At 42.2% G+C, this 16,922-nt stretch overlaps 1 protein-coding gene across 21 annotated transcripts in view; it reads right to left on the bottom strand.

Moving 5' to 3' along the window:
* Positions 1-16,922, bottom strand: part of RBFOX2 (RNA binding fox-1 homolog 2) — a 175,438-nt gene that overhangs the window by 20,187 nt on the left and 138,329 nt on the right. For 12 of the 21 annotated variants that reach the window (XM_071802256.1, XM_071802259.1, XM_071802279.1 and 9 more), the window contains 6 exons: positions 16,723-16,776; positions 7,785-7,877; positions 4,990-5,050; positions 2,587-2,640; positions 2,345-2,437; positions 1,103-1,235 (listed from right to left, as the gene is read on the bottom strand). In XM_071802256.1, the coding sequence (XP_071658357.1) occupies positions 1,103-1,235; positions 2,345-2,437; positions 2,587-2,640; positions 4,990-5,050; positions 7,785-7,877; positions 16,723-16,776 (488 nt within the window). The remainder of the gene's footprint in view (positions 1-1,102; positions 1,236-2,344; positions 2,438-2,586; positions 2,641-4,989; positions 5,051-7,784; positions 7,878-16,722; positions 16,777-16,922) is intronic. The other 9 variants (XM_071802290.1, XM_065844917.2, XM_065845001.2 and 6 more) reach the window with 5 other exon arrangements.

Raw genomic sequence — 16,922 nt, 5'->3', positions numbered from 1 at the left:
GGTTGCAGCAGCCCTCTCCACTTAACCTGCTACAGAAGGTAACTGCAAGTTATTCAGCATATATCAGGCCAGCTCCTTGCACTGATGTGTGTGGCTTCCACCTCTCTTTTTATTAAAAGATTTGTGATTTACTTTCTTCCCTTTTGGGGTTAGTCTAAAGGAAATAAGGATCAAGTCCACTTCTCCATGTTAGAAGATTAATTCCTACTCCTATTCTTTTTGAGAACGTTGCCTGGAAAATATGGCAAGTAAAATTCCAGATACAGGCAATATGAATAAAGCATCCTCAAAATCAGAAACAAAAAAAGTTTGGAAGGGATTTGCTGAATTATCTGTCATTCCATCACACATAAACAAACAAAACCCCAAAACTAAACTCACATACAAACCTAGTTCCCTGTACTCTTCAACAGCAGAATACTCTCTTGTAACAGCATCTATTCCACTGCATTACTCGGGAAAACTCAGAGGGCAAAGAATGCTAAGGCCACGCATTCACCGTTGCCACTGCACTTCATACAACAGTTAGAAGAACACTGCACTTCTGTTCTCCCTATAGTCCAACCACTCCCAACTTTAATTTAATGGACTTGATTAATCTTTGTTTTAAACCTTTTTAAACCGTCTCCAACAAAGAAAGCAAATCCATTGTGGGTAACTGGCTCTTCTGTGTCCTACTGCCAGATGGTGAGGCATGAAGTAATGGATAATACTCCTCATTCCTGGATATGAAAACACAAATGGAGTGCAAAGAGCAGAACCCTTTTGGAAATTTTAGACCTCCTCTCTTTGCGTCCTTCTCGGCAGTGCTATAACATATTGGGTGAATGGATGACAAATACCACATAGACAAATTGGAAATTATGAGAAGGAATCCATCAGCGCTTTAAGCTGCTGCAAGTACTGAGAATTGTTTCAGTCAAGAACTTAACATGAAAAAAATTTAGATTTGCCCCCACTGGATGCCATCATGTGCAGAATGCTCTGGCACTAGCAATATCCTGACTCTCACCATCCAGACAAGTTTAGCTATTTTTTGATTAACCAATCAGCTATTTGACATGTTTGTGCAGAGCACTCTGCTCTCGTGACCAGTGCTTACCCTGGGTAGGCAGGGATGGCTGTGGGAGGTACCGCCCGGACTGCCCCGTACACTGTCCTTCCTCGGCCCCTCAGGTGGGCTCCCCGAAACGCGGCTGCTGTGGTGGCTGCAGTTGGATAGGGGAAGCCTGGAACTGTAAAGACAGACAAGGTGGAGGGTGAAAAGGATCTGAGTTCCTGCTCAGAGAGAACCCTCTGCTTCCAACAAAGTGAGACAGTAGCTCCACAGCGGTGGGACATTTTGCATCAATTCTGCAGAGGGGCATGCTTATAACCCAGCAAGCATCCCATACGTACTTCCTGCTACACCAGGGCCTTTGGGGGAAGAGGGGTTGCAGAGAGGTTTGGCATGCAAGAGGTTAATGCTTGGGCATGCCTCACCCACCACAGACAGGGTACAAATTCCCCCCGCCTTTTGACACCATCATGCAGTCTGGTTAAAGTCCGAGAAGCGCAGAGAGTTACTATCAATATAGCAGGCGGCTCTTCCAAAACTGCAGAGGCTCTTTAAAATAATTTGTCAAGAGGCCCTTAAAGTCAACCAACTTACATCAGTCTCTTCCCTCCTTTCCCCTCCCACTCTTTGCCACCCAATGCTCTGTATGTTCATTTTAAAGCCTGAAAGACAAGATAGCCCATATAACAGCAGCAGAAATTTCCCATAAATTGCCAGTTTACTGAGAGCCCACCTTCATTTAACAAGTATGACCAATAACTGGCTCCGTGTATATTGGAGCCTGCTTTATTACCCTTTATGCTGAAGTAAACTGGCTCATGATGAAGTGATGTAAAAACCTCACAGGCATCTGCAAATGTGTAATAAACAGATACCAAGAGGGAAGGAGTCCCAGGGCACAAACCCAACCCAACGTGCATCGAGGTGCATGCCACTGGGAACCCTGCAGACTCGCGGTTTAGCAGCTTGTATAATATGTACTTTAGGGATTTGTCTGTTTGGTTTCTCTGTTTTCAAAAGGGGGAGGGGAGGAAGGGAATGGCCTATTCCTCACACGCACCCTCCCCTTGTTCTGCAGCCTCCTTGTCTCTCAGAAAGACCCATTCGCTAGTACAGAAACACACTGCAGATGAATAAGTTACAGCCACTGCACAGTACACTTTAGCTCATTCCCAGGCTAGACCCATCCTTTCAAGTATATATTATACAGACTGAAGAGAAGAAGGGTAACAAGTCATCGTTAACTCAAGCACATTAACAATATAGCGGCCGAAGGGGGCTACTTACTGATTAAAGGAATGTAAGTGTTAATACCCCCCCTTCCTGACAGGGGCACTGCGGCGTCATTGCCCAGCGAGACATCTGCTTGAAAGCTGGACGCTAATTTAATTTTAAAAAGAATAGAAAAAAAAAACAAGAAAACAAAACAAAACAAAGTAAAAAGGTTATAAAGAAACAGCAGATTGAGAACATAAACAAACACCACTGCAGTTAAATGGCAGAAGTGGAAGTGTCTACTTAAGCTCTACCTGCATATAACTCAGGGCCGTACACCGCTCCAACCACAGGACTCAACTTCCAACCTGAAACAACAAAGACCGCAGTGAATGCCAAAATCTACACCAAGAGAAGGAGTGGGCAGCGCAGGGCAGGGGAACCGTCTCTTGCGTGTGCCCCAGCTTCACATGCACAGCTCTTTCCAATTTCTGCTTCGCCTCAAATCCCCCTTGGTGTAGATGGAGGCCAACTGCCTTTTTCTTCTAATGTCAAGTTCTAGGAACAGGTCGCTGTATTGGAGGGAACAGCAAAACATCAGCTGATCCGCAGCAGGGCAGAGGCGCCGCTGAGGGAATGCCAACTACCTTATATGCATATTTGCCACCAGCACCCTGCGACCCTGCGTTCTCTGTGTGAACCTTGCTGCCAGCTCCTCCCTGCTTTCACTGGGAATGCTGCGGATCGAAAAGCTCTCTAGAGCCACTGGCCCGGATTGTCACCCCGGGCAAATCAATTTATAGCCTTAAATTCTCCAAACAGCCTTCTGTCTTATTTGCTAGAGACCTGCTAAATAGCAACGGCGTCTGAACTCCCTTACTAACTGAATCACATGACTATGGTGCAGAAAAGCAATTCGGTCTATTCATCTCACATTTTCTTCTGTGTTATTTTAGTATTTCCTGTCGTCTTTATGCTGCTTTTCAGGTGAAAGCCTTCACAAAGAACTGATTTTAATATAATCTGGATAACTGGCAGGAACTGCAAATCATCAACACAAAACCTACAAGAGAATAGTGCTTAAAGCAGTCATGGGGGTACGCAGAAGAACGCACTTCCCAGTCAGATCTAGAAACACATCTGTCTTTCCCCCACCTTTCTACATGGGGAGTGAAGCAAGGGGTGTAAAGCTAACATCACAATTTGGGCTCGTTTCCACGAAGTACTCCATTGAAGAATGATCTCGGCTGTTCAGCTAGCAAATCATACAGGTATTTTTATCTAAATAAATCCATACCCTTCCTCTGTCTTACAGTCCTGATGTACTTACTGTGTTTGAACAGCGCTAACCAGCCTAGAAATCATACAAACACGTTCGTGAACTGCAGCCCACTCACACCACCCTTTCATCTGCTGGCAGATAATCAACAGGAGGTGCAACGCTCGCTCCCTCCGCAAGACTGGGCGTGCTGCTGCTGCGCTGCCCACCTTGATGGCAAAATACTCCAGTGAGTGGTGGCAGCAAGGGACTGGGATCAACCCTCAGATTTGGAAACAGTCATAAAACCACTCATCAGTATGCCTTAAGTCTGGCCTAACACTAGAATACCTTTATGTAGCTTTAAAGCTGGCTTCAAATTGCAGGCTGTGGAAGCAAAATACTCCTGCCCGTTATCAGGATTTCACAAGTCATTGCTATGTAAGACAAGCTCTGTTACCAAATAGTCATATGCATTTTCTGCCCTTGTTTTCAGAACAACAGAACATTGCTGCTGCACTGCGTTTTACTACAAGATCTCCTGGTTCTTTTCAGACACTGAGACTCAGAATCCCAGCCATTCTGCCTGCCTCTGTTTCCCCAGTTCTGTAACCAAAAAGAGATGGGTTTGCGGAGAGCCTCGTAACCAGGCAGTAGCAGAGCCACAAACAAAATCTGTATCTTCTGACTTCTGAATGTCAACATTGTAATCAAAATGTATTCTCACACTAGCAACCACCTATATGCAGCTTCCTGCCTTGTTGAAGCTATTTGGGAAAATTTTCAGACAAAAAATAACTTTTCTGCCTGTTTCAGGACAAAAACCCAGATTCAAAATATGTATCAAAGCAGCATTCAGTTCTGTCAGAAGAACAACTTTTTATGCTATATATGCCCATGCAATAAAATTACTGCGCAGACAGAAGAACCAAGATATCCCAGTGAAACAGGATTCTTCATTACCCAGACAAATTGGTCTTTCTCTATTCAGGTTCACTGGAAAATGACTGAACACAGGCACGGTCTGTAAGAAAAAGTGAGCCAACAAGCAGTGCAATGCTTCTGTTTTCCCAACTGCCTGGGGACAGCTGTACTTTTACAGTTAGAGCCTGAACTGAGATATATCCAATTATGTATCCTAAGTTATGCTTCTGCTTACACATTTAGTTATCTACATGTTGGCAGTAAGGATCAGGAACGCTGCATATCCCACTGTACAGCATCGGGTGCAGTAGTGACAGGAAACCCATCAGTCCTTGGCTTCTTTACCAGCTTGGCCACTACTCCTGTCTCCACTTCTCCAGCTATAAAATGGCATTCCTTCATAAATGTTTAACCATTATACTGAAGAAAAACACTAGAAATTAGTTTTTTTGGTTCTGAGGAGAGGTCATGGTTTTTCCATTTCGTCTTTCTTCAAACCCTTCAGCTCATCATTAGTACGAACAGTCTCTCTTACCATTTGCATAAGGTGTGACCATCTTCTTATTGGTCATCACTCGCGCAGTGGCATTGTTAACCTGAAAGTAAGAAAGGGAAGGTGGGGGGAGAGGGAAGGAAGTACAAGACGTTAGGGAAAACAGTGGAAAGCTCTCAGATGCCACACACACACTATAATTCTCTTAACAAAAAAAAAAATTTAAAAAATTTTACAAGAATGCAATCTTAAAATTACTTTTAACAGTTGCCATTTAATTATAAAAGTTAAAGCTAAACATGGCACTTTCAAATTATGCATTAAACAAAAGGCCAACGAGAGTAAAGTGCAGATTCTCTGCCACCCTGTCACCCCTTGGTGTATGCTTATTTTCAGCTCATTGATCAAAAGGGCAAAACTTCGGAGGTTTTGTCCAGGTTCTGTTCAAGAGGCAGCGATCATTTCTGCAGCCCACAACAGGGCAACTGAACCAGGTGCCGCACAAGCTGACTTGTTTCTTAAGCTCACTGCTAGGACTGGGGCCCAGCAGGTCACTGGCAGGCACACTTTTAGATAGAAAAAGGTAGCCTAGAGTCCATCAACTTTAGATTTGAACTCCCAAAGCCTGAAGAAATTTCTGGAATGCCACCAATGGTTTGTGTGGTGTACATTCACCAGTTTCCTCCCCATCATTTCTAAGTCTTTTTCCAGATTATTTTTTTCCTTGTCACAAATCTCATGGAGCAAAAAGAAGAAATACAAGCAGCACACCTGGGTCTTTTTTTTCAGTTTTATTGTGCCCTCCACCCTCTTTACAGAGCTCTGCATTGTTCCAAGCAGTTTGATTGCTCAAGCAAGTGGGGTGTTACCACAGAGATGGTGCTGATAAAGAAAAGATGGACCAGTTTGGAAGCCAAGTTACTGCAGCCCTGTGTCAGACAGCCTCAAAGTTCTTGCAAGGAGGGTGAAGTCTTTATACAACATCAACAATTTATCAAAACCCATGCCAAATGGGAATTGAGGCCAAGGTGAAGAAGAAAATGGATATAAAAATAAAAGCTGCCTCGGGCCCTTGAGGCTTATGGATGGGGAGAGTACGTGGGGTGGGGGAGTCTGGAGCTACATTTACTCTCGTTTCAGACCCAAAACAATAGAAACATTACACATTTAAAAAGAAAGAATGGGAAACAACAATGATGAGACTGAGAGCATGCAGTTAAACACACACAGATAAAAGAGGGAAAAAAAAACCAAAACAAAACAACAACCACAATTGATTCAGGGGTGGGGAGGAGAGGAGGGAAGAGATAGGGTCTCACAGACAGTCATTAAGATGGAGCGAGTGCCTGAAATCAGCTGCTACAGCAAAGTGCAACACAAGCACTTAAAGGAAAAATTGCCAGAACCGATCAGAAACCACCAGTCAGCAAAGAGACCAACAGCTGCATTTAACCGAGTAAAGAAATAAACCGGGGAGGGGGGAGAGAAAGAAAAAGAGAGAAAACAAACAGTAACAGCTACAAACAGGTCTCAGAAAGAGAGAGCAGCAGAAAGAAGGGGCAGGAGAGAAGGAATGGGTGCATTAATAAAAACCAGCCAAACTGGAGTTCAGTAACTCTGAGTAAGATGTGCAAGGGGAAATCACCATGAAGTCAGTAATCAAACAGCTCAGACTGCTACAAAACGATATGTACATCCAAAGTCCAGGCGGCATTACTCAACAGCATTGAAAATAAAAGGCGGAGAAGGGGGAAGGAGGTGGGTGGGGACAACAAGTCAAATCACATTTCGTAGTGTTAATGTGAGATGGCAGATGGATTTTTTTCTTTCTTAATTTTGTTGTGTTTTTTTTTTTTTTTTGTAATTTTAAGAAAAATTAAAAAAAAAAAAAGATTCTTCTCTAGCGCTTTTGTTTCACTTACCGCCAACTTGTACCATCGCCAGCATTGTGTATAGTTACCATGGAAAGAGTGAGTCAAGTGAAGGGCCCTAAACGCTAAACCATCGAAAAGGGAAATAAAAAAAAAATAAAAAAACAAAACAAAAAAAGCAAAATATGCAGACATCTTACTCAAAAAGGCGGCTTTTTTTGTTTTAATATTTGTACTTTTTTTTTTTTTTTAAAGAAAGAGGGAGAGAGGGAAGACGCCAGTTCCCCTCCAATACAGTGGAACACCAAACTGGTCAACACCAGGTATACCGGATATACAGCCCTGTCAGCCAACGTTAACCCTTCATTCCCCTGCGGTGAGAGCTACAAAGTTCAAGGATGAGCTTTCACCAAGCTGACTCTGGACATCAGACAGGTCAAGAAACCAGCAGTGGGTACAGCAGAGCCTGCTTGGGGCTTCTGCCCCATGTCTCCCCTCCCCTCCCACCACAGGCGTCATCTCACACTTGTGTGGAGGAGAACTGGCCTCGGAGGAAAGAGAGGATACTGGTTGGCCCCCTGCTTTCTTTTTTGGACACAGAGTTAGAAGTCGGACAGTACTCTTTCAGTTAGTTTTGTTCAGGCCTGGTAACAGGAAATCGGAGCCTCGCAAACTGAAGCACAGGAAAAATCAAGACAGCAGAAGGGCAAAAATCTGGAGTGGGTAGGAAAAAAACTTAATAAAAGAAGAAAGAAAATTTTAAAAAAATACCCAAAACAACAATAAAAATATTCCATAAGGGGTGTAAACTTTTATACATTTCAGTGCAGGGAGGTGAAGGACACAGACACAAACACGCACACACACACAAGACTGGGATCCAAATGTGAAATAAGTGAGGCAAGACACAAAAAGAAATCAAAAGAATAAATATAAAGAAGAAATTGAATTACTGAAGACATGCACCTCGATTTTACGGCCCTCTACCACGGTGCCGTGTAATTTCTCCCTGGCCCTGTCTGCATCAGCACTATTCTCGAAAGTTACGAACCCGAATCCCTGCATGCAGCGGGAGAAGGGGGGAAAACATGCACATCGTTATATATTGAAATACTGATCTCTAGGTAAATAGAGAAAAAAATATCACAGTATGAAATCAACATCAGCACAACTCAGCAATAACCTCCTAGAATCACGTTGTTGGTTCATGCATGTTTCATAAATGAAAGAAATTAAATTCGACAAAATAAAGGAACTGTAATCATAAGAAGAGGAATTAAAAAAATAAAACAAAAACAAAAACATAAAAGCAATTGAGGCCAGACCAAAAAAGAAGTACAAAGTTACTCGAGACAATTTGTTTTGTTTTGCTTGTTTTAAAACACTAAACCCTGTTCAACATAGGCAAGCCAGTCAAGCCCAAGTGGGGCTTCTCTCCCCTCTGCTAATTAACACACAGGCTTTGTGGGACCCACCGCCCACCCCAGACACAACACAGGACATGGACACTGAACAGCACTTCATTCTCTTGAGAAACTGCTACGAGAGTTAGCAGCGATCTGAGTTCACTCCTGGCACCACGAATTCTGCGAAGCTTTGGGCAAATCAAACACTGAACCTTGCTTTTCCCACCTGTAAAATGGAGACAATAATAATTACCTACCTTAGGCAAGTGTTGAGAGGAAGGGCTGTTTGTAAAGCATCCCTTGTAAGCTCTTCGGGGCACAGCTGATGTCTACTCCTGTGCCTGTAACTTCCCTAATAATGCATGGGGCCCTGAAAGTAAGCAGGGCTTCCAGGTGGCACCATCAAATAAACATTACTTTACATGAAGATTTAGAGTATTGCACATTCTGGGTTCAAAATTTTCCTATCTGTGAGTACTGTGTTGACTTGGGTATAAATCTAAACGCCTAAATGCCAATTAATCTGTAAAGGCAGGTTTTGCCTGACACTGCTGACCTACTGCTACCCCCTCCCACCCTACACCCATCTTACTTGGCTTTGTTCTGAGATGGCAACCTCTGCACCGTGGATGGTAACAAAGCTCTGCCTGGTCAGACCATGAAGTTTGAGAAAAACTGATATGCCCTGCTTGAAGTAACAACAAAGGATCGAGGACTACTGAAATGTCCCTTTAGTTAGACAAATTCAGATATACCGCATCTGTGAAGGCACATGCAACGCGTCTGCCCTACATGCTCATGCTGCTGCCAACTCATGCAGTGGCGTAACAGGGCAGGTAAGAGATCACGCTTCCCTGGCAGGGAGATGGGTGCACCGGCATTAACACAGAGTCAATGCGACTACGGGAATTAGGATTTTAACTAGCTGCAAATGGTACCTTAGGGCAGAAAACTTTGATGAGATATTCTTCATGCCATTACAGAGAGCAGGGCCAAACAAAAACCTTCGTCGCATTCTGGTTTTAGGGTATCTTCAGAACAGGAGTAACTGGCTCCTGTGGCTTGATATAAAGCAAATGCCAGTTTAATGTACAGAGAGTAATCTTTGCTGGCTTCGATGCCCTCAGGAGCAGGAAGAACAAAGCTTGCGCTGGATGCAGTGGAAACTCCTGATGTGAATGGGAGAGCAAGGGGATGTGAGTGATTTAGAGCCGTGCCCTGCCAGGGAACCAGCACGCTGGCCTCATGGCCCCTCCGGGCAGCTCAGTGTGGTATGTATGGACTGGACCCCTCAAAGTAGCATCTTGATTTCTAAGCACTGTTAGCAACAAGCCACAAGCAAGCCACCATCTTTCAAGTGCTTTTTAAAGGTCTTTACAACACTCATCTTTAAAGGCCCAAGATGTTTGTGCATGCTGGCCTTTATCATCCACAGCTAGGTTTCCAGCACAAAACTGTTGCACATTTGTAAAATGCAGGGTTCTTTTTTTTTTTTTTCCCTGAACAGCGATAATAAAAGAACTTAGCCAAGTACTGCAATGCTGAGATCAACGAGAGTGCTCCAACCCAATAATCTAAAGCTTCAGATAACTTCATTTCTCCAGCTATAAATAAAAAGCTACATAAATAACAAACTGATGCCTTTTTCAGAACAGCATAGAAGTTTTCTGTTTAAACGAATTAAAATTCAATCTACAAGAGACTGGGGCTAATAAACCAGCCCAACCACATATAACTCTCGAGTCTGTTGCAGGGAACCAGGGGGGCTGCGGGGGGGTGTAATAGCAAAGCTGATTAGGAAGGGACAGGGTATTGTGTCTGCTTCAAAGAACCCCCACAGAGAAAGGCAAGATTGAGAAACCGAAGCAGCACCTTTCCCTCTGGTTCTATATAATGGGGGAAAAAAGCATCTCTAAAAGGTTGGGGGAGGAGGGGAGGTAAAGACTGCAACAGGAATCTCTATTTCCCTCTTCTCTTTTTACATTAAAATTTCTGTTCGTTCTAGACAAGCCTGTGGAGACCGAATGAAATTTATGTCTTCAGTGATGATGTGAACTGAAAGCTGGAGAGCAGAGGGAATGTAATTTTTTTAGACATTAATCTGCGCAGGTTAGAACCAAACTAAGACTATTTTAACTCACATTTGTTTGCAATTAGTGATGCCTGTATGGGATTTTAAAAACCACATTATCATTAAATATGTTTAAACGGATTAGGAATTTTCACTAATTTTAGTAAGTTAACTCAAAGTAAGGTACAATCCACATGCAGACTGTATGAAAATAATTAACAATGTGAATTAAAACAGAATTAATCTGATTCTGAACAACATAACTAATTAACCACAATTTCTGTTTTATTGACAGATCAGTCCTTAGCTTGTGCCAACACTGTTGAGAACCATTTAATGTCAATGTTGAATTAATGCTTTACATGGTTGACTATGGCAAAGTCAGTATTTGTGCCCCTTTGGTTTGTCTTCTTAATGCATCTCTTAGACATTCAAATTTTCATAATGAAAAACAACTAAGCGACACTTGACATTTTTGTTATTTCTAAGTTTAAAAACTAGTAATTATTATATACATATTTTTATGTGGGAGAGAAAAAAACCACATACATATAATTTTTAATTCCTTCTCACAGATGACCTGTAAAGAATAGGGATTAATTTGTACCTAAATACATATACAACAAACAATTCACAGTTTTCCCTCCCAAAGTTGTCTTGCCCTTGAAAAAAGAAAAATGAAAAGAAAAAAGGAGGTGGCACATGCCCAATATTTACTAGCTTAACTTTATGGTAGGTACCAGTTTGTAAGTATGGAGCTAGAGGAAGGGAAGATACAATCCTGGGTAAAAGACTTAAGGTTTCTAAAATCCAGGTTATACAAATAGCTTGGGTTTAATAAGGCTGTTATGATAACAAGAGTGAAATTTTCAACAATTCCTCTCCACCAGCAACTGCCAGGAACTTCTTCCAAGCAGAAAGTAAGTTTAAACCTCAGTGTACCCAGCGGACACCAAATAACCCCAGCAAACATTTTTAGGACTGGTGAGTAATTTGCAGTGCCAGACTAACCCCTTTTTTACCCAAAGGTTTATTCAAAGGGCCTGAAGAGACCGAGTAACTGCCACCCTTTTAGTCTGGCCTCAGACTCTGCAATAAATAACAAGCAACATGATGAGCAGTGAAAAAAAATAATAAATGTATATATATAGTATTTGAACGTTTCCACCTCTGAAGAATGAGAAAGAAAATTTACCATGTAACCGTAAAGGGAGAAATCAAAAGCAGACGGTTCTCCTGGGTGTGGCCAGAACACAGAAATTAAACAAAACAAAACAAAAGTAAAATAAAAAAAAAAAAAAAAAAAACAAAACAAAAAGAAAATAAAACCAAAGGAAACTAAACAGAGCCCCTTGAAATCCATGCATTGTTAACCCTGCATTTGTAACAGAGTTTAGACCAGTCACCTCAGCAGCAGCATCTTTGCCTTGTACCACTGGAGCATGCAGCCAGCAACCGGCCTTGCCGTCACCTGCTGCTGTGCTCCTTTTTTAACCAATTTTTTGTTTGTTTGTTTTTGTTTGGTTTTTCCCTTATTTCCATAATAAACAAACTTTTAGGAGCCTGAAAACATGGCCGAGGAGACAGCAGCTTAGGCTACCTGTTTCCATGGCATTTGGATAGAGTAGGAGGGTTTCAGCTATAATCCACCTGAGATGAGCAGGACTGAATGCACTGACAGAAATACAGCACGAAGTTCAGAAACACATTATTGAAGTTACACACACAAACGCACACTTTAAGCTGGAGAGGGAATTGGTGTAAACCACACTGACAACATTTTGGCAGCTCTTCCAGCTCCTCCCTGTCTCCACGCCACCCTTTGAGTGCATTAAGGCACATTCACATAAGCACCTGTTTGTATACCTGTGCAACCTGGTGAACTGGATGCAGGAATAAATTTGGCTAAAAAAAACACATAAATGTATCTTAAAAAAAAACCCCTGCATGGTTATTTTCTAGCTGCATTGTTTCTGTGGTGTAGCACCCTGGATTCCAGTGCCTGTGGAGGGAAACAAGCACCACCAGGAAGGAGCTCACACAGGAGCAGTAAATCAGCTTATACTATCAAGCAATCAACTGCAGCCTCAAGTAAACTAGTTCAGTGTATGGACTAATTTAACTCATTAGTTTCATTTTGCAGAGTTGAAAGCATAAAACTGTACTTGACTGAACTAGCATAAAGGGACACAGGTCATGTCTCCTTCACAACACTGGCATTCTAAAAGGATTTGGTGACCCGAGAAGGCCACACTGGTCACTGGTACTTAATTTGTTATTAAGCCTCTTTGTGTTAATAACCCTATTTGTATTTCTGGTTCAACTGATGACATCCGAATAGAAATTATAAAAATAGAATTAAAATTAAAACAAGACCCATCATTTATTTTATGTAACAAGGGATTGTATGTATTTCACTGAGTGGAAACTAAGTCCAGAACAAGAGTGGCTCAAGTCCAAGCACCTAATCCATTCAAAGAAGAAATAAATGCACATGCAAACACAGTCTCTTAGGCACAGTTATCAAAACCTGAATTAACAGTCTTATGTTAACCTACAGTTAACTGCAAACAAAAAACCTCCTGTTTCCACACACTTTTCTGCACAAGTTTTTGGTTTACTTACAGCACTCCACTCACCAACAGATGCAATTTCTTTGTGAAGAGAAAAGCTACTATATAGCCAAGACACTTGCACACAAATACCTGGAGATTTGGCTCTTCCAAGTAGAAGGCAGTGAGGGACACAAACTTAGAATAATCTGAAACCACAAGCTTGTCATCTGCACTAATATGAACTCTCACAATTAAAAATCTAAAAAATACAGAAAAAAACCAAAAAGCTCCCTCTTCAGCCAAGATTTTGCTCTGTGCTTACGCACTCTTGGTCTCTGAATGTCATCGAGGGCACATCTTGGAACGACACACAGTACACAGCTGATGAGCAAAGAGCTTGGATTCCCTTCCCCTGCAGCTTCACGAATGCCACAGGGTGCTCGTCATACAGGCAGACTGCATTAATTCTGCAAATATATCCACTTGTTTGGTTCAGCACAACAGTGCCAAAATACGCATCTAGAGGATGCATCTCCACTAACAAAAGGAGCAGGAATCCTTGCTCTCTCGACTTCCTCTGGAGGTGTTTTATTCACGGTTCAGTGAAGTGCAGGGTAAACTGCAACCATGAGCAGAATGCTATTTAAAGGCACTTATAGAGGTCAGAACTAGAAATGTGATGGTAAACAGGACAAAAATGAAACAAACAGCTAGTTTCCTGGAAGCAAGCAAAAAACTAAACACATCAAGGGAAGACTGATGTCATTCTATTAAACAAGAATGAAACAAAATTAAATTGAAGGAATGGTTTAAGTTCGTATCTTGTTTCTCACACGTAGCAAAACAATATCAGTGTAGAGTCTACCAGGGCTCATATAATCCTACTAAATAGATTGAATCTGGGCAGAAATTGAGTTAAGAAACAAGAATTCACATTGCTTTGAAAGAAGAATCAACAAAACTAATTATAAGCTGCCTCCTACTCTGCTGTGATACACAGAGTCAACAAGTAACACTTCTGAAGCCAAATGCAAGAACCTGAGGTGCGAGGTGGCTGCAATGGACACACGCTACTCTCTTTGACCACCAAACTTCCTAAATACAGAGATACTGAAGGTGCAGCCGGTTTGATCTGGTTCCCCCAGGCTGTCAAAGCAAACTGCCTGGTCATCTCAGGTGGATTCAAAAGGAAGAATGCAACCCACACTCTTCCTCCTATCCCTCCTACCAACCAGCCCTGGAGCCGTCCCAGCAGAGATCTCCTGCCACAGCTCAGCAGGGACAAAGCACTGCTGAACCCCATTGTACACTGGATGGGGGCAAACCCAGGGCAGTTTGGGATTTAACATCATACCTTTTAAATATTTATAAAACATATACACAAAACTCTACAATCCTTAGGAACCCGGGGAAGGGAAGGGAGCATTGAGAACACAGCACAAGGCAGGCAGCAGGAGCATCTGCTTTCGGATTCCCAAGAGAGAGGAGGAGGAGAAGAAGAGAGAGAGGTTTCATATCATTAGATTAGAATGGAAACCACAGGGCAGGAAAATGCATTCAGATTTATTTTTTTCCTAAGGTGGAGGAAGAACCCAAGAGTGAGTGAGTGGCCTCCAGAAAGATCCGTTTCCTTTGCTTCACCATCAGATCACCAAACTGTTGTTTTTCCATTATTATGTGAATACCAGGTGCTTCGTGCAGCTACACCCCACTCAAACACTGGGGCCTCCCATTTTCATGCTAAGCAGGAATAATCTTGCATTCTTTTAAAAACAGGAAATATTTTGAGTAGAGAAGGATGCAAAGATACCACAAAATTACTCTTTGGGTGTTTTCTCATTCTGTTCAGATTCTGCCCCATCCCTCACACAGGCTCTCAGTTTTGCAACTGCTTTTTGCTGTAAGATGACAAAAAAGCAGTAGAAAACTGCATGGTCAAGGACTGGAAGTATATCTCGTTGGATTGTTTTCTTTTTTCATATATTTATTAATGGTTCGGGACAAAACTCATCAAGGAACTCTTCAGCAATAATTTCTGTTTTAACTGAAAACCAGAAGTCTTGGGCTTGAACTAGTGTACAAGAAGATACTTTTCATGGCCATAAATCAAGTCTTCACAGAAAGCCTTCAATGTTAGCGTTGCCTAAGAGGGCAAGGGCAGCCGTGGGTGTATAATACAGGGCTGTATAGATGCAAGAGAGAGCGAAGTTCACATGTGGAAGGGAAAACACTGCTCTGGAAAACACAGGCAGTGAGGGATGAAGGCTACAGCTCCCCACTTTGCCAGGCCAGTTATTTTTGCTCTTTCTTTTGCAATTACATCCAAACAAGTAGGGATTTGATAAGAGGCCAGAGGTTATTCCCAAAGCCAAACAGAAATTACTAAAATCAAGAGTAATTCACAGACAGCTCTGGCCTATAAATATCAGAAGAAAAGCAGAGAGCAGAATCACTATTTACAAACTCAGTAGAGGTGATTGTTTTGGTAAAGAGTATAGATTTTTATTCACAAATGGAAGTAAAACTCTCTAACTAAGCTATATAGACATTTATTTGTTCAGTCTGTTTTATTAAACAACAAAAACGTGGTATTAAGTACAAACAAAGGATAGGGAAAGGGCCGATACTCATTTATTTTGTACACAGATCAACCTCTTTCTGGTTTCCAGCTAATACAGAGACTGAAGAATTTCAGAATGCATCTTGGGCAGCATGGGTGGAAATTTGCAGAGGGCTCTGAACAGGAACATACCCCAGAATACATGTTGAAGCAAAGAGGCCACCTTAAGACTGTGAACCTCAAATCCAAGCGAAAGGCATAGACTCTAAACCGAAACTGCTTAGCTGAATTGCAACTTCAAAATCTCTTGTGTGCATGCACACATGTGCGCACACGTGTGGGGGGAGGAGGGGAACTTTGTTTTAATTGAAAATGGGAATCTTAGCATTGATTAAGTCAAGCAGAGTATAGACATGCACTGTGCAAGCTTCCCCCATAGAGCTTTGGCAATGCACCTCGCTCCTGACCTGCAAAACTCCCTGCTATTCCAGTGCTGAACCTCCTGGGCAGAGAGAGAATCACATCAATTTGTCATTGTGGTGATACTGGTTACGTGATGAGAACCAATTGCCAATTAGGACAAAGATCACTGAATCTCTCCGCAGCTGACCTGAGCAACATTTGAAATCTCATCTCCAGAGAAATAAATTACCACTAGCCCTCAACAAAACCTCCCTCTTAATATAACTGTAAGATGAAAATCGGTGTGTGAATGCAAATTCAGTGGGGAGAGGGCCACACGGGACAGGGCAAGGGGAATGAGGATTCTTATATTAAGCATCAAATATCTCAAACATGAAAGGCTGGTATCTCAGAAGTGCCAAGAAAGTCTGCAAAATTCAGTAAATAAAATCCTTTCATACATGAGATATGACAGTTTTTCTGTAGAAGTATTTTAATGCAACAAAAAGGTGGTTGGGGGATGGGTGGGTTAAGCTTTGTTCTTGCATTTTCCCATCACCCAAAGCTGTTACACCTTATTCTGCCTTCCCCAGGGGGCACCCATTGCTGTGCAATGGGAACAGGCTGGTATGAGGGCTCAAGTGACTGACTCCCTGTTTGTTCAGAAGGTTGTGGAAACTGATCCCACATTACAGACAGGAGTCCCTAGGAGCATTTGTACATGCTGCCCAGAAATGACCATGCTTAGAGTCTGGAGTCAGAGGGAACAGGAGACATCCCCCAAAATAGCTTTTCCCTTCCCCCATCATGCTAATTCCTGCTGATCTCTGCAGAGTATATTCTCTAGGCAATGAACTGCCTTTTACTCTGCAATCAAAACAAGAGAAGCGGGTACAGAAACAGGACTTACCTTGGAGCCACGCTCATTAAAGATTATCTCTACATCAAGGATTTTGCCAAATTGCTGCAGAGAGACAAGGAGAAAAAATAAAAATATTTATTTTTGGCATTTTTCCTACCTTTTGGAGGCTTGCTTAGTGCAAGAAAGGAGGTGAGAATATCTCCATTTCTAGCATACAGGCAAAGGCATAAAATTTCACTGATGTGACC

Source organism: Patagioenas fasciata, chromosome 1, assembly GCF_037038585.1.
Source record: "Patagioenas fasciata isolate bPatFas1 chromosome 1, bPatFas1.hap1, whole genome shotgun sequence".
NCBI lineage: Eukaryota > Metazoa > Chordata > Aves > Columbiformes > Columbidae > Patagioenas > Patagioenas fasciata.
Note: the sequence above shows the minus strand (reverse complement) of the source record. Positions and strands in the feature narration are given on the sequence as shown.